The following is a 17786-nucleotide window of genomic DNA, read 5'->3' as shown; positions in this document are numbered from 1 at the left end:
TGGAGGTGGGTGAGGAATTCAGTCTGTATTTTTGAGATGAGGAAGTGACACCTAAATATGACATTCCTCTCCGTGAAGGAGGTGTGGGAACAACACGTCACAGCGCTCCGAGGAAAAGCTCTCAAAACAAACATTCAGCTGCGGCGCTGTAAACAAACGAGTGACCTGAGCAAAGTACATTTTATTTTATAGTTTTTACATCGAGCTTGGCTCACTCAGCTGGTGCCAAACGGGTTCCTCATAGAGGTTTGGTGTCTTCCTCTCTGAAAACTCAAATTCTATCCTTAAAAGGAACTTGAGCAGCAGCTGAATGGAAAATAGTCTCCCTCACATCGAGGTCCTGCTTTGTTGCAAAGCCTCCTGGGATATGTAGTTCTGGTCAGCTCTCTGAGACGAGGAAGCGCTCCCTCTGGTCAGGAACTATGAATCCTTCTTTCTGTTCACTCTCTCTTCTGTCCGACATGACGAAGGACTGTTTGGGGTCGATGACCGCCGCGCCGTCCTGACCCGGAGCCTCCACCTCGCTGTAAGTCGGGCGACTGGAGCCGCGCCGGAACTTCATGATCGGCCAGCGAGTCGGCCGCCGCTGAGAGGGGGCATGACGAAAAATGTACAGAAAACATAAAAGTATGCTTTTAAACTATTTGCGTTTCCATTCTGCTCAATACACTTTCTAATTGAAGTACTCGGGATGAATAAATATTACGTGTTGCCTCCAAGAACCTCTCCAGATCGGATTTTGAGGAGCCACCATTACAAACTCATGTTCGCAGACCAAAGATAATAAAAGGAGCGCGTTCAAAATGCCAAATATGTTCTATATTTCAAAGGAAGGCGTTCCAAATTTTGAAGTGGAAAATAAACAATATGCAGAAAGTAGGACTCACCGGAAACAGTAATGAGCTGAACATCTCATCCCCAAGTGCTCACCATTGATTTATCAAATGTAAATATTTCCCTATCATAAAAATGATGCTTAAACTTTATATCATCACCTCCCAGGGGCCATCAACATATCTAGATTGATAATATCTCTAGATTTAAGTGTTGGAAGGACCGGCTTTTATCTTGCAAGGCAACAATAACTGACATGTTGACGGTCATGGATTACAAAAACACACATTTTCAAGTCTCATTTTGACTTGGATTTCATGGGGAAATCCAACATTTAAAAAAAATGGCACAGAATGGTTTGTTCAGGGAGTGGATTATTGTCACTGACCTCCATGAAGAAGAGGCTGACACTGGAGGTGGGGTGGTTGTACACGTAGACGGACACAAGGACGGCTGCTCCCATGATGACCATCACCATGACGATGCCGGCGAGTAGACCGGCCTGCGGCTGCTCTTCCCGCTCTCCTTTTGTCTCCTCCGCTGCTGGACAGACGCGGTGATGAAACTCATTAATGCAACTTAAAGCCACTCGGTGTGGAAGTTGCTTCCTTTCCTCAAACGCGACCAAGGAACACTCGAGGTTATTGGACATTAACCGGCACACACACATGCAGATGTTCCCACTTTTAAAGATGTGGTTTGTAGGATGTGGCGCCATCTAGTGGGGAGGTTGCAGAATGCAACCAACTGAAACTTGACCGTGGGAGAACGACAGTGGCGGACGCAACATCGTGAATAAACGATCCGGAGCCAGTGTTTGGTTTGTCCAGCTCCATATGCAGATGAAGACTACTTTTCTTATTTTCAGGGTGATTATACGCCAGAGTAAACATGCGTGGCAATATTATATTCCATTTCTGTCGATAGATCTTGCTAAATGCTACACAATGAGCCAAAAAATGCAAATTCCACACAAATGTAAGTTTTGGTAAAGAGACGACTTGACAACTGCATTATGAACCAATAACATGAATGTCTTACGTGCTTCATTGATGTTCAAAGAGATCTTTGAGTCATCTAGAAAAAGAAGAAGAGTGAAATGATACACCATTATACATGAGACATGCAGTAGGTTGTGCTTTAAATCATTTGGGGAAAACTAAGATTGACAAAGTCAAATGTTACAAATAGTTTTTAAAGCTGATACTTTAATCAGACTACAGTTTTACTGTAATATAGTGGACCTGACGAATCGGCGTCACGTGGGATTGTTGGCACAATATTAAATTCCCATTTTCACTTCAAAATATGAAATTGAAACTGTCAAATTCTCTTTGCCCTCTAACGGTTTCCTGCCTGTCAGATTTAGGAGGCTGGTTCTGGGGAGTGGTCCCGTTAGACCTTTGATGCTGCAGATTATGGCATCCGGCCAGCGAAGGAGTTGGCTTCTCAGTAGTGGGATAATAATTAAATAATTAAATATCTATTCAACTGCTTCAAATCACTCCGGAGACAATCACAACTATGGGACATAAAGCAGCTTAACAGATTTGATCCCTTCTAGTTGTTCTGGCCAAGATTACCATTTATAGAGGATCCAATTAAATGGAATAAACTTCCAGTTTCTATTAAACTAATTAAAGCCTTGAGAGCATTTTATAAAAGGCTGTGAAGAAATGGAAATAAGAGTCTCTCACAATAGAGACTTTCACAAATAAAGTGGTGTCCTTTTATGGAAGTGATTTGATCGTTATTGTATTTGCACCTGTCGGTCTTGGCACATTTGGCATTTTGCCCAAACCATCAGGATCGCAGTGGAAATAAACTGTCATTTAATCCATGGCAGTTTTGTAAATGTGATAATGGTCTTCAGGCGAAGCAGTACGATTTGTATTTTTATGACTGTCAAAAAAATCTATATTAAAATATTTTGTGATTAACTACAAAAATATAGAAAAAAATATCAACTCAAACCGGAGCATTATTATTTTACTTCCAGCTGACAAACAATATCCGATACAGCCAAAAACAACAGCCCTCCTTTATTCTGACTTGAGCAGAGTGACACACATACTGAGGATCCCATGTAGTATTTAACATGGCGCTGTATGCACTCGGCTAGGAGCTAACAGACGGCTGGGAAATAGCTGACCACCTGACCCTCACGCTGTCGGACTTTACAAAACACACTGGGCACGGATACAATGCAACGAGTATTCATTCATGAGACGGTTATGACACGGTGAGGACGAAGCCGTCAAACAATATGATGATATGAAGAGGGAGGAGGACGAGTTTAAAGTCTTAGAAATACTGCAGCTTCTAGCCGAGAGGTCGATCCTGTCGTAGATTTTAAAATCTGGACTAATGAACATTAAACTCAAAGTAATAAAAAGCTTTGTGATAACTCTAATTAAACGTAATAAATAGATCATACGTAAATAAATCGGGTTTGTAAATCTCAAACTCTCCTCGTGTGTCTGGAGCCTCGCAGTGAGACGGGTTGGTGCCGTCCGTGCCTCTGGAGACGACTCAGACACACGTGGGAGTTCACCTCACCGTCTGCAGCGCTGCTGGTCGGAGGCGGTGCGCTGGATATCGTCCTCCTGGCTGTGCTGCGGCGTGTTGAGGGGTTGGTGACGGAGGACGTCCTGCCGGGGGGCTCAGAGGTCATGCCGGACGACCTCCGCTGCTTCGCGGTCGTGGTCACGGGAGCGGCCGTCTGTGCGAGGTGGCGGCGGGATGTGGCGTTGGTGGCGTCGGTTGCTCCGAGACACCGGAGATCTCGTCTCTGGAAAAGCAGACGTCGGTAAACTATTGTGTGCAGACAGACAGAAGTTCTCCTTGAATCCCCAAAAATAATCACAACCTCCTCCGGGCAGCCGAAGTCGACCCAATCTTGCCGGTTACGATCAAAGCCGCTGGAGCATCTAAGAAGAGAAAGTAAAAACTAGCAGTGTGAGCTTGAGCTTTACAGGGGGAAAAAGCTTTTTGTAAATTGATTTATAGTTAAAATAGGAGAGTTTTGTTTTTTGCTTCCTTGGTACAATCCCCGTCCCACATTGAAAAGCTTAGAATTGCTGTAATTGTTTCTCTTCTGGCCGTACTGGATACAAAGACATTACTTCCTAAAACAATGGCGCCGTTGGTAATGGGGGACAGACCCGATCCTCTCATTCTGTGTAATTAAATGAAGAAGGCTGTAAGTTAAACAGACCACGCTGGTATCTTCCAAACTTTTGATAGCAGGAAACTTCGGACCAATAAGACAAGAACGTTGAAAAGTGTCCACTTGATCAACAGAATGAGAATTACTCTCTGCAGCCAGAAGAGCAGGAGGAACAGCTCCAGCTACCGATTACTCTCACAACTCGTTTAATATATGGGAATGAAGGCCAGTATTATTTAAAGAACAGCTTTCATAAAAATGTCAACCAACAATGTAATGCATAAAAATCATTTAGTGTAAAATGCATTTAAGGCGATATATGAAAGGATTGACAGCATTTCTTTTGCCTTTCTACATGGTTGTGTCCAACTGTAAACTGTGTGATTGTATTTCTATGACATGAGCACTCAGCAGTACATCCGTCTACAAAAAGTCACTTGTAGAAAGCACGACAACATTGTAAATTTAATTACATTACATGTCATTTAGCAGACGCTTTTATCCAAAGCGACTTACAATAAGTGCATTTCAACCTAGAGTATAAACTAAGAACAACAAGAATACAGGAGGTAACATTTCCTCAACAAAATTAAAATGCAGCGTTCATGAGTCTGAGTCCCTTGGAATTCTGCAAAAAGATATCTGTGTTTTCAGATGAAGATTAACCAACCCTCCTTTCTTCTATGAAAATAATATCGGTGTGTGTGCGGTCTTGTCGGGTGGCGGGTGCTCCGGGTGCTTTCCAGTTTACCTTCGTAGCCGACTGCACCAGCTGCAGTTAAAGCCGATCTGAGAAGCGACACATGGACCACAGCTGGAGAACTGGAGGCATGCTGGGAATAAAGAACACGGTGGCGAGTGAGTCGGCTTTGGCTTCTGGGAATCAAACCTGGATCCATTTGTGCAGCTTCGTGCTGTAACTGCGGCTTCTGATCACAAGCTACTCATTTTATTTAAGTTCAATAAGATTGTACGATGCAAAAGTGGATAAGAAATGTTCAGATTAGGTACCTGATGATTCAACTATACATATACATACAGAACACAGATAACAATATGTGTGTAACTGTGTTGTGTCGTGTTAGCATCACACCTCTTTCTATACTTTAATTAGCGTTCACTTACTCGGGAGCGGTATTATCTCCACAGCCGAAGAATTCGCGATTTTGGACTTGAGGATGTCGACTTTGTGGTATTCATAAATAGTTCTCCTCCGAACATCTGGAGCACGTCAGGAAAGATGCAATGTTGTTAACTACTAGTGAGATCCAGTTTTCGGTTTTGGCTTGTAAAAATATAATAAGAAAATGAATTTTCTTATACCACAAATGAGTCACTCACTGGGGATCTGCTGGATCTCATGAAGAACGACAAAAGCATCGGACAGACCCACTTTGACAGGATGGTTCTCTGTGCTGATGTCGTTGATGTCGAAAGGAATCTATGAAAAAAACAAATAGCAGCAGAATTAAAAGACATTTTGCTTGAACAAAAGAACTAAAAGAGGAAATGAAATGTCACCTCTTTGTATGCAAAGACGATACGCCCATCGCTGTGCAGAACGGCCTGGAAGGTGAAGGTTCCCAGACTGACGTTGTCCTGGAGGGGAATCCGGTTCCACTGAACCACCAGCGCCGTGCCTACGCGGTGGACACACACCACCATCACACACATGTGGTGTGTGTGTGTGTGTGTATATATATATATATATATACACTACCGTTCAAAAGTTTGGGGTCATCCAGACAATTTTGTGTCCTCCATGAAAACTCACTTTTATTTATCAAATGAATTGAAAATTGAATAGAAAATATAGTCACATTGACAAGGTTAGAAATAATGATTAATATTTGAAGTATTAATTTTGTTCTTCAAACTTCAAGCTCAAAGGAAGGCCAGTTGTATCGCTTATATCACCAGCATAACTGTTTTCAGCTGTGCTAACATAATTGCACAAGGGTTTTCTAATCAGATATTAGTCTTCTAAGGCGATTAGCAAACAATGTACTATTAGAACACTGGAGTGATAGTTGATGGAAATGGGCCTCTATACACCTATGGAGATATTTCATTAGAAACCAGACACTTCCACCTAGAATAGTCATTTACCACATTAACAATGTATAGTGTGTATTTTTGATTAATGTTATCTTTATTGAAAAAACAGTGCTTTTCTTTGAAAAATAAAGACATTTCTAAGTGACCCCAAACTTTTGAACAGTAGTGTATATTCTACAGCAGACGAGACAAACAAACACACATGATGACAGTGGAGGAAAAGGGTCTCTCTCACCGTTGTCAAAGTAAAACACAGTCGAGTTCTTGGACAGGCTCGGGTCCAGATTGGCCATGAGAGGGGCGATGTACTGAGTGGCCGTGAGCATCCGGTGAAGTATTTCTCCGGTGTAAATGAATCCTGTAAAGAGTCAAACGTGCAGGGGTTACTAGTTAGCTGTGTGCACTGCACGGAGATATTGCCAATTATCATATCAATCATGGACGAGATATGAGACAAACAGCGAACAGAACCCCCCCAAAACAAACTGGTTCCCTCACAGCGATTTCACTTTTTTTGCTGTTGTAGTTTTGCAGGTTAATCTAGATCTTAAATGTCTGTTGTTGAACACAGATACTAAACTTCACTATTTCATTCAAGCTGGCGATGGAGAGACTGTATAGAAAGAGATCTACACCACAAATACCAGCACACAGAATACGAAAGCATATAACACAACATGTTACACACAACATCGAAGGAAACCTGTGAAGCAGGTTCCCGTCTCTTAAACCAGCAATAAAATGGATTAAATGGTTTTTTAAGTTGCTGGATTTAGATGTTGGTCGATGGTATCCTTAAGTATGAACTGTGCGGCTGTACTATGAAGGAGAAAGTGAACAAAAAAGTACAATACAAATTCTCAATTCATTTAATGCAGCTCCAGACTCCAGAGGAGAAGCGAATCTAAAACCACTTTGAATACCCACGAAAACTACTTCTCTCAGGTGAAGACTCACCTCCAGTTGCCACTGTGATTTCTTTTAGCATATGTCCATAGAAAGGGAAGTCGAAGGAAAGATTCACTCTCTGGAAAAAAAGAACAACAACTGTATGCTTAAGATACACATTTACACCGACAACTGGAGGGGCACCATTTACAATTTTCTTAGGCAATTCCAAAAAGTCTGAAACTGTCGATTCCGATTTTATTTATGTACAATAATTGAAAGCATAAACGAACATTTTTGGAGCATTTTTTTAGTTGAACATGTAAATACAATTGTCATAACTGTTCATGACAAAATATTAACTGTTAAATAACTTACATTTTCTTCTCAAAATAAAAGTCTACCGAAAACCGAATTGCAATACATCCACTTTCACAATGACTAAAGTATGTGGATATCAAAATCTTTAAAATATTTTTCATTTCGGGAAAGTCAAATAAATAAATTAAAGATGTGCCGAACTTCTTTTGCAAGACATATTTGTCTTAAAAGTGATTGTCCCGTGTATTCCCACTGGTCTCATACCTCAGCCTGTCTGTAGGTGCTGGACAGAGAGCCGCAGACCTTCCACTCCTCTTGGACCTGGTCCACGTTCACCCACAGCTCTTTACTGGCTGCGTCTCCAGAACCGTACAGTTTAGATGTATAATAAGCATGATCGATGTCCTGTAGAAACATTTAAGGATTGAAGTGTACGGGACACGCATGTTCACGCTGGTGATGCTACATCGAGATTGAGTGTAGCATTTTTTTCAGATTTAGAAGTGTGAGATGGACACATTTGACAGGTATCGAGCAAACACAACAGTGAAAAACCAAGTCAATACATTTTTTTTTTCCTCTATACTAATCAAAAGTCCTGGTTACAAAGTGGGAAAACATTTCAGAACCACTGAATTACAGATTTAATATGAAATACCAAAATTGTATTTAAATTCGAAATTTGACACAGAATAGTCCAAGAGTCATTACTTACAGGTATCAACGTGCATCATTATCAGAAACATTTTAAACAATCTTCCCCTGAACCAATATGCTTTGATAAATAAAGTTTCTGGTCAAATTTGTGGATAGTTTTATAGCTGAAAGCGTCATCAAGATTAAGCTTGCACCATATTTAAAGACTAAATATAGTTATCACCACGGGCATCAATGGAGCATTATTTTCAGATATGACTTTAGTTCCTCGTTTTTTTTTCATCTGCAAAAACCTCTCTAAATAACTTTACCACAATCTGTGTAGAATTGTTGTGCCCCTCGTCCAAAAGCAGGTCTGGATCCGAGTCCTCTGGTTGGTGCTGGTCCCTGTAGTGGCCCCTCTTATCTGCAGCCCAGCCGGGGGCCCCGGACCTGGGGCTCCTCTCCCTGGGCCGGTTGGTCCCTGAGACGTCATAAGGCCGAGCCTCTGGAGGAGACAGCCCCTGTGTGTCAGGACGGAAGACTCCTGAGGAATCAACGAGAGGGATTAGTGTTTTGTTTTTGAACACATCATTTGCATTTTGATTATATCACTAAGAACTAGAACGGGCACTCGGTAGAGCGCATACATTCGCTATCACAAGATTGGGCATTGAATTATGAACATGTTGGCATTAGTTGCATGCCAATTGGATACAAATTGACCGTGCTATGGTAAAAATAAGATTTTGACCTTTTCATGACCTTGACCTTGGACCCGATCAATCCCAAAATCTAATCAAATGGTCCCCGGATAATAACCAATCATCCCACCAAATATCATGCGATTCGGTTTAATACTTTTGGACTTATGCGAATAACACGCATACAAATAAATACACGGCGATCAAAACATAATCTTCCGCATTTTCAATGCGAAGGTAATAAAAAAGTTGGGAGTCCACATTTTAAAGCACTCTTTGTACAAATATACTTCGGAACTAAAGTAATTAATCTTGTGGCAATGTATAACTGTAGGCTACCTGAAGAAAAAACAAGACGATGTTGTTATGTTGCAACCTTAAATATGATTAGCAGAAAATCTGCTGCCTTTAGATGAAGAAGGAAAGAAAAAATGTTCAGGGCACAAAAAAGTTTAGCTAACATCTTCCTAAAGTTCCTAAATAAATAACCAATAACAATTATTTTTTCAAGTGCAAATATAGAGCGTATTCACGTGACGTCAGAATCTCAATCGCGCCATCTTGGGGTCCACTTATTAAATGTCAGAAGAAGTTGACCTGGCTATCGTGTCCGCTGTTTGATTATGCGAGAGCCCAGCAACCTCATGTCCTTCTGCATTACCAAAGAAAGATTTCAGCGGTTGGAATTGAATATTTGCAACGCTTTTTTACCTGATTTTACTCGCTCAACACTTTGTGGTTAATTCGCTAGTTACCCCTAGTTACCAGCACATAGCCCGGTCACATTCCTGTAAAACAGTTTTCATTTCCGCTATCGACCATGGGACATTAACAACTATTTCTGCGTTATACTTGTTGTGGAAATACCACAAATGTCGGAACATCAAGCGCCCCGTGTCTGGGTTCATATATGATCCGTAGTCGCACAGCTCCGCCTCCAGGACGAGTGTCTGGATGAAGCCGCTTCCAGCTCCTTCAGGACCAGCAGTGACTGTTTGGTGGCCGTGCTGATGCTGTTCCCATGGAGCCAGTGTTTTATTTTACCTTGAAATGAATCACAGAGTAAAGGCAGACATCGCCCGACGGAGTTGCCATGTTCATGGCTTCCTCCCAAGTTTCCATCCACAGTTCCTTTTGCGCAAGTGAAACATTGATTTTCGCTCGGCGAAAAAGCAAAAAGAGATTATTGACGAGAGTGTGTCAATGGAAACGTTCCCACAACCCGATGTGTCAACAGAAACACATGAGAACAGTCCTAACGCTCATACGCCGAGTGAAGCCGAAGTAGATGCATGACAAGTTGAAGTAATAGCCTAGTCTTGTTGAGCTGATAAACCCATATTCTGAATCATTAGTCCCACATCCAACAATGAGGCACAGTACCACAATCACAAGGCACACCGCTTTGAACTGAAATCGTGTCTCCTTCAGGATATAATGGTCATTTCTAAGAGTAGAGCGGCATACAAACAAGCAAAGCAATGCCGTGGTGGGACCCCAACTTGGCCGCCAAAGGTTGTTGTGGTCACGTGAGTGAATACGCTCTATATTACAATTTTGAGAAGAAGAATCATTATAAAAAGAACAAAAACACAGGAAGCGCTGTACTAGAGATGCACTGATTGGAGCGCAGATGTCCACCAGGTGTGTGCACAGCTGTATCGTGTGATTGAATTAATTACAGGTGTAACTAAGTTACACCTGCTGATGAACACCAGCTGATCGGCTGTAACGCGTCGTAAAAAACTTTTTTTTAAACCGGTGACGACCACATGCGACCGGCTGGTTGTCTTCACCTCGGACTCGTCATACTATCGTTGCAAAAACTAAGCTGTCCGGTGTGTGAACTGTTGGTAACGTTAGTTCCGCGAGCTGCTGTCCCCACTCTGCCGTCACCGAGTAACAGACGAGGAACTCGGCTGTGTTCCCACGAGCGGCCCCTAGTGGCCGGGAGGCGGATGACAGCCCACAAGAGATCCTTGAGCCGGACCTGGGCCTCCAAAGCATCGCGCAGTGTTCTCCTGTAGAGCGCGCGATAGCAAGACCGAGAAAGGCAGCGAATCTTCACATTTCAGGATTTGCAGCCATTAGATGTTTCTTATTGATGCTCGCAAAAAAAGATTGGAAGAAAATAACAAACGACACATGGACGGTGAAAATAGTTGCTGAATAATTGCAGCTTTATTCAAACCGACTTCACTTACATTTTAAGTTTAGAAAGATACCAAATATGCCAGGCTGAATTTGGTGGGGGTTTGTATAACATAATGTGAAAAACTATCTTGAACATTTCTCTAAAAAAGAAAAAAAACATGAAGTCTTGGGTTTGAATATTATTAAATATCGTATTGCTTCAGCCTCAATATACTGTTAGTGTGAAATGTTGTAACAACCTTTGGGAGAAATACATATGGTAAAGTCTATGTAAAGGGAACGTTATGTGTGGACAATATGGAGAATTCACAAACTTCTGCATCTTCTTCTCTCACGCAACAGGACATAAACAATTCCCCAGCGTGTGCCATGTGGCGAGCATGCCTGGTGCTCATCGCGTCATTCGACCCCTTCCAGTGACCACATGCGTCCGATTTTTTCTTTTCACAGTAGAGGGTGAAAGCATGCTTCACATTCTTCACACCTGCAGGTCCAGGACCAGGCATGTGGGGCCAGACAGCTGTGACTGCTGTGTCTATATTCCTGTCACACGGTGACCCTGCACCACAACGCATATGTTAACACAATAAAATAATATTCCTGTGCATAACATGTAAGAATCAGAAACAAGCATTACACTGAAACACCAATGCATGCGGGTCAGTGTCTGGAGTTAGTTATGTCAGCTATAACATTAATATCACATAACAAAACAAAAGCTTGAGGTCCAAACAATATTGTACTTCTACAATGTAGCGTTGCATCGTTTACTGTATTTGTATTTGACCGACTCCTGTTCCTATAAAGTTAGGTTAGCCTCCAACCCAACCAATTATTTTCAGATTGAGGAATAGACACATTTTATAACTTACCATAAGCAGATTTAAGCTTCGTGAAGCTTATTTGTAACTGGAAAACAAAAACTAGTGCAGTGATGAGATTCGCTGTCTTCGTCAGGGTCATCGTCCTTCCTCTCATTCCGCAACGCATCGTCAAAGCGCAAAGAATGATGAAGCGCAATGAGTTTGCGCGCGTGGCCGCGACCCGCCAACGTCTAAATGTTAATTTTACTTATCAAGTAAAAAATAAATTTAACTATATGAACTATTAATGAGGCCGAACGTAGAGTTACTCGTCATGTTGATGATGTCCATGTTAAAGCTCCAGCTTGTCCGTCCGCGCGTCAGTTCGACGCGTCTTCACTGTTCTGTGATGAGCTGATGCCAAATGCTGCCTTCACTTGCCGTCGTAATTATGAGTACACTGTAAACATGATCTATATAAAGTAAAAGCGCTGCATTGGCTAAACAAACTTTGATAAGAAAAAGTAACGTAACATATTAAACGTATTCTCTATGCATATGGAACTGTTCATTTATATTGTATTAACTTACAAATTACAGATGCATTAAAAAAGATCTGGATTTTATTGTTTTGATTAGTTGAGGTTAACTACTGATTCTTTTTCTTATGTATTAATCTGCTGATGTTTTCTCAATTAACCGTTTTATTGGGAAGCACGAAGATTACAAAACGCATGTGAATGCAGCAGATGTTACGTCCCGCATGTAATTCACAGATGTCCCCACTAGATGGACATAATACAAACAAACCTATGAACCCAGAACAAATGTGAAGGCTCGTGAAGTTACTCCGTTACTGGACTGGATACAAATAACGTGACTGAAAACAATGAAACGAGAGATATGCAGTATATCAAGAGCAAAAGCAGGAAGTTGGATATTTCAGAAGTCTTTATGCACACAGCATGGTTTTGACAATATTTTGGTTTTTTTATATTGTGGCAAATCCGCATTGCCTGCCAAATATTACTCTGCTCAGTTGATACTTATTTACAAATCCTACACTTAGAAGAATAACAAGTGTGGTTAAGTTATTTAAAAAATCTGTTATTTAAGAAATGCATTAGGTTTTGTTAATTTTTCTGAATAGAGTAGCTCCCCTTTCAAGTTAATTTTCCTGGCAATACAATGTGCTTTTAGTAGGATTTTAGATGCAGAACTTTTGCTTGCGGAGCATTTTTACACTGTGGTACTTTTACTGAAGTAAAACTTCTTCCACCACTTGGAATAACTTAGTCTCTCACAAGAGGCCAGGATAACAATGATATTTAACCTGCGAACCGACAAGTTTTTTACTTTTTTTGTCAAACCGGTGCATTATATTTGCGACAATCCACCGGAACACGGAGGATAATCCAGTTTGACAACAGTATTGTTTAGGTAAAAACATTCCTAGAGCACTACATACCCCCCCCCCCCCCCCCCCCATGCGACTAGTTAAAGGCCTCTGGTCGACCCGTCACCTCGAGATTTGTTCTACAATATAAATATTTTAATACATTTGTTTAACAGAATAACTCATCTAAATCATGTCATGTGAATAAAAAAGCCACAATAATACTCTACACTTGATGATTTTAATGCACGAATGAAACACCCATGGAAAAGATCTGTAATAATTAATGAGACAAGTAAAACATTAACAAAAAACCTGTTACACTTGACATAACACAAGGGCACTTAAGGCCTTTAAGTTGTCGAAATGACAAGACCAAAGTTTAAGAGACAGAATTCAAAATCTATATGATAAAAGGTAATACATGTAGGGATAGAAATGATAATCATAAGCCGTTATTGTCTGCAAGCCATTCTATACACTGTGTCAAAGTTCCAAGCCATCAAACCCATGCATGTGTGGAAGGGATACATTAATGCAACTAAACCAAAACGAATAAGCTCTTCATTAAAAAAGGTGTTTGATGCGTATTTTTGACAATAATAATTTCAGCACTATTTTTGGGACAATGGAATAAATTAGTATGAACAAACTATGTCCAAATTTGGTGTTAATGGTTTGGATTAGGTCTTCGATCTGTTGGATTGTTTTAAAAACACACCAGCCTTTCTAATTATTCCACGATGTATCCGTGATTTCTCAGACAAATGTAGAAATGGTGGCCACATGAATCCTGGGGGAAATGAGTTGCACGGTTTCCATGTGTTTTTAGATCATCTTGGCACCAACATTAGCGGCAGCGTGTGTCAAATTTGTCTCAATCATCCCGAGACATCAGAATTATTTTTAGTGGTTTATTCATGTATATAAACGCTGCTGACGGCACCTTTAAATAAACAGAATTTGTGTCAGAGATGTTGATGGCATGAGAAACTGTGAAGAGCGACATTTCAACTTCAATCAAAACCTAGCAGCTCCACATCAAAGATGAGCGTGGCGTTTCCTGGAATGACTGGTGGGTATCCTGCAGCACCATACGCGTAGTCGGGCGAGCAGGTCAACTTGGCCCTCTGGCCAATGCTCATCTGTGAAGGTGAAGAGGAAAGCTATATGAAAAGGCAGCAATATGGTCAGATATTGATTGGCATTTCCATCAAGTTATGGGAGGGGGGCCCACAACAGTTGTGTAATAAATAAATAAAAGAATTGCCAATATCATTACAACAGAGAAGACACCATTACTTTTATTCCCGGAAGGGTCAAACTACAAAAAAATACTGGATTCTGGCTTTCCCACAATTAAAATCAATAGCGCAATTTGTTATACCCTCGTTATCGCTATGGCGTGGCAATATACACATCGTCAAATTAAATTAAAATGTCTATTGTTTAAATGTTTCCCATTGCATTTCTGTTGCAATGTCAGCAATGTTTACGTCGGGCGGACAACGCTTTATGCTCTGTGCACTTGGGGGGCCAGAGTAAAGAGTGACACGTTCAGCTGTTTTGCAAGATGCGCCTGTCTCAGTTTACATCACTGAACCGACTGTCGCCATCTGTGCCATCTTCTCAGTCAATCTAACACTCCTAAAGAAGACTCTTTAATCTTCATGCTCCGTTGGCGATTATTAATGATACATTATTTCGAGTTAAAAGAGGCGAAGCCATAGGAGTTGACAAACTAGTGTACGTATTTCCTTTGGGAGTGGTCCGTTTTATGGTAGCCAAATCTAGAAGCTAGTCAGGTGTCTGCAGATATCAAGATGAAGACATGGTGCTGGTATTTAGTTATTCTGCTCAACTGCCTTGCTCATGAAGGGCACTTCAATAATGTTGTGGTCCTGGCAAATTTGTCAGGGGGGAATTATTAAGAATGCAACTATTCCAGCTCTGGAGAAAAGATTTTAATTTGACCAAATTACAGAGCCCTAATTCACAGGTACCAGAGCAATCCCCAACGTGTGTAAACTCATCCTGATGTATAACATTGTTAGCGTGGCCATGTTTAAATTCGTCTCCTTACCTGAGCTACACCCTCATCCCAAGCACGAATGACTTCACCACATCCAATGTTGAATTTGAAGGGCTCTCCTCGGTCCCGAGAGGAGTCAAACTGTTGTCCATTAGTCAGCGTGCCTGTTCAACAAGCAAGGAATAAATAAAAAAAGACCGTATTAAAACATATATAGACCTTGTGGTGAGCAGTTGCGTGTGGATTATATTAGAGTAACCCAATCAGAATTTCTGGGAAACGGTATTCCCAATAAATGTATTATTGTGGTGCTTTGAGTGCCATATAGTCCCATTCTATTGGAGCCAAGGCAGACCTATTTATGGCCGATCCAAAACTAAGGCTGTGTCTACTACCGGACACTTTACGAAGTACACTGCAATACAGTGCATTGACATCTGTAGTGCACTCCGTCGCTGGTAAGTGCTGTATCAAATGGAACACTTTACGTTAACCACTTGGCGAAAGTGACGGACGCAAATCTGTTCACGGCACCCGCGAAATTAAGCCGGGAGTGACGTACGCAAATCTGCTTGCGATACCCGCGAAACTTAAACTGACAAAATTAATGCACTTCTTGCAACTGGTTTACGACCACGGAGCTACCGCTTGTGCTACCGTAGCCATCTCGTCCGCCATTGTTTTAGAAATAAAATGAAAAGCTGGCGAAAGGGCTCCTCCTCTTCCGCGACGTAGCCAAGATGGCGCCCGTTTAGGGCGAGTAGTGTCCCTCGTTTTACACTACATTTTTTGGCCGTTTGCAGTGGGCCATCCGGGTACTTTCAGTGCACTGAATTCTGCTGGTTTTGTCAGTGTGGCGCCCTAAGCACTGAAAGTCAGTGCTCGAAGTGCTCAAGTGTCCGGTAGTCGACACAGCCTAAACGACTCACTTTAATCAATCTAGACTGATAAACACGACATGCAATAAACAAATATGCACTCTTGTTGCTTTTAGCACGTCAAATCGTGTTACATTTCAACAAGTAACGGTTGCTAAAATGAATACTTGGTTTGACAAGGGAGGGATTTAAACCACCTAAACGTCTATACATTACATTAGTCACCTTAGCACACGGACAGACAAGGGGGCGGCTGACGTTACGTGAAATGTATAAGATGGCGAGCATTTGGCAGCTGCATATTCTGATAAATTGGTCCGCAGCCAGACTGGCCGTCGCCCCCGTTCCCAGTGCTTATGCTAAGCTAATGTTACCGTACAGACACGAGGGCAGCATCGGCTCTCGCTTCCCAAAATGGACCGCAGGTATATATTTGAGTGCGCAACATTTGGCAATGTGAATGCACTAAAAGAGCAGTCAGCAGTGGAATAACGCTATATTTACCAACGTAGTGGACGGCAACAGTCTGTCCCTTTCGCGGGAAGGACTTTCCTGAAATGAGGAAAAAAACAAACGTGTGGTTAAAAAAAAAAAAGGCTATATTTTGAAACAACAGGACATTTCTTTCAGTTATCGAGAGATTCGAATAAAATTAATCGTTTACCGTCTCCTTCTTGAATGATTTCGATTTCTACTCCCATTGTTCTTTCCGTGCAGTCTTTCCTCTCACGAGCGTAGATTAGACTCGCTGTATAAAGTGAAGCCTGCCTGATGCGCATGCGCGGCAGAAGAAAACGAAGAAGACGAAGAAGAAGAAGAAAACGTAATCACGGCCGGCACGTGGTGCGCGGCGCTCAGTCCGCCATCCGATAAAGGCAATATGTACATGTCGTGATTATACTAAGAAGGGGGATTTTAGAAATGCTTTATAGACGACGGTTTTAAAAGACTTCATTTGATTACATATTTTTAACATCGGGTTAAAGGTAATTACTTTTCCTCCTCGTCATTGTGGAGGTTGGTTTATGGCTTTTTGCCGGTTACATGTGAAACCTACAGACATATAGGTTTATCAATGCGGTTAGGCCAGTCCTAGATATAGAAAATCACATACATTTGCATTTAGAAGCATATGGTTCATAGTAACAAACTAATTTCACTTCTGATTCATAGTAGACCACCTCAAGGTGTCACCCAGAGAGACATTCTGACGTTTTATTTCTAAATGAAAGAACGTCCAAATCTCTTTCTTGAGTCAACTTCAAATCAGAGAACATTTATGTCTAACTTTCGATTATATTTAAAAGAGAATGGTCCATAGTTACAAACTAATCTCACTTTAAGACCCATTTTCGCACAATAACTTCTCCACATAACGAGTCAAAACAACATTATTGTGGACATTATATGAAATAGTATTATAGTTAAAGTCCCCTGAAATGAAATAATGCTATTCATAATTTTCCAATATTCTAACTTTTTTTGAAGCAGATCTTTAAAAGTGAATATGAAAATGACACCGCTCTCTTTTTATTGATGACCTCTGCTATTTCCATGATTATTTCCATGAGATATTACTGTAGGCTACCGATCTTCAGAAAAGGAAAGTTTAAGTCAGCTAAAAAGAAATAATGTTATTTAGAATTTTCCAATATTTTAACTTTTTATAAAGCAGATCCTTAATCGTGTATATGAAAATGACACTGCTTCCTTGTTATTGATGACGTCCGCTATGCCCATGATTATTTCCATGAGATATTACTGTAGAGATGTTCAGGAAATCAAAGTTAAAGTCAGCTAAAAAGAAAAAATGATATTCATAATTTTCCAAGATTTTAACTTTTTTAAAAAGCAGATCTGTAAAAGTGTATATAAAAATGAAACTGCTTTCTTATTATTGATGACATGTGCTC

At 41.0% G+C, this 17786-nt stretch overlaps 2 protein-coding genes across 3 annotated transcripts; both read right to left on the bottom strand.

The window, feature by feature from the left end:
- Positions 1 to 68: 68 nt before the first annotated feature.
- LOC130198633 (plexin domain-containing protein 2-like) lies at positions 69 to 11780 on the bottom strand. 2 transcript variants are annotated; one of them, XM_056421866.1, is made up of 14 exons: positions 11637 to 11780; positions 8239 to 8453; positions 7535 to 7675; positions 7019 to 7088; positions 6297 to 6419; positions 5525 to 5643; positions 5345 to 5444; positions 5129 to 5224; positions 4755 to 4836; positions 3704 to 3764; positions 3394 to 3625; positions 1876 to 1911; positions 1223 to 1377; positions 69 to 586 (listed from the first exon to the last, which is right to left on the bottom strand). In XM_056421866.1, the coding sequence occupies exons 1-14, from the start codon at positions 11752 to 11754 to the stop codon at positions 380 to 382; spliced, it is 1755 nt and encodes a 584-aa protein (XP_056277841.1). In that variant the 5' UTR covers positions 11755 to 11780; the 3' UTR covers positions 69 to 379. The 2 variants fall into 2 exon arrangements, with proteins under 2 accessions (XP_056277841.1, XP_056277842.1); XM_056421867.1 differs by having other exon boundaries at positions 1223 to 1374.
- Positions 11781 to 13185: 1405 nt separating this feature from the next.
- Positions 13186 to 16633, bottom strand: LOC130198644 (peptidyl-prolyl cis-trans isomerase FKBP1A-like). The gene is made up of 4 exons (XM_056421878.1): positions 16538 to 16633; positions 16378 to 16425; positions 15047 to 15159; positions 13186 to 14108 (listed from the first exon to the last, which is right to left on the bottom strand). Exons 1-4 carry the CDS (start codon positions 16572 to 16574, stop codon positions 13980 to 13982), a joined length of 327 nt encoding a protein of 108 aa, XP_056277853.1. The 5' UTR covers positions 16575 to 16633; the 3' UTR covers positions 13186 to 13979.
- Between the last annotated feature and the right edge of the window lie 1153 nt (positions 16634 to 17786).

Source organism: Pseudoliparis swirei, chromosome 8, assembly GCF_029220125.1.
Source record: "Pseudoliparis swirei isolate HS2019 ecotype Mariana Trench chromosome 8, NWPU_hadal_v1, whole genome shotgun sequence".
NCBI lineage: Eukaryota > Metazoa > Chordata > Actinopteri > Perciformes > Liparidae > Pseudoliparis > Pseudoliparis swirei.
The sequence above is the reverse complement of the archived record's forward strand: the minus strand, read 5'-3'. Positions and strand labels throughout refer to the sequence as shown.

What these genes read in the sequence shown, in the direction of transcription:
- LOC130198633 (XM_056421866.1), bottom strand. Translation starts at nt 11,754, where the DNA reads ATGCGTTGCGGAATGAGAGGAAGGACGATGACCCTGACGAAGACAGCG. An exon ending in TGTGTTTTACTTTGACAACG is followed by an intron (nt 5,644 to 6,296) that starts GTGAGAGAGACC and finishes TCCACCGCGTAG; the next exon opens with GCACGGCGCTGGTGGTTCAG. An exon ending in TCGTCTTTGCATACAAAGAG is followed by an intron (nt 5,445 to 5,524) that starts GTGACATTTCAT and finishes TTTTTTTCATAG; the next exon opens with ATTCCTTTCGACATCAACGA.
- LOC130198644 (XM_056421878.1), bottom strand. Translation starts at nt 16,574, where the DNA reads ATGGGAGTAGAAATCGAAATCATTCAAGAAGGAGACG. An exon ending in AATCATTCAAGAAGGAGACG is followed by an intron (nt 16,426 to 16,537) that starts GTAAACGATTAA and finishes TCCTCATTTCAG; the next exon opens with GAAAGTCCTTCCCGCGAAAG. An exon ending in TGTTGCCGTCCACTACGTTG is followed by an intron (nt 15,160 to 16,377) that starts GTAAATATAGCG and finishes CTTGTTGAACAG; the next exon opens with GCACGCTGACTAATGGACAA.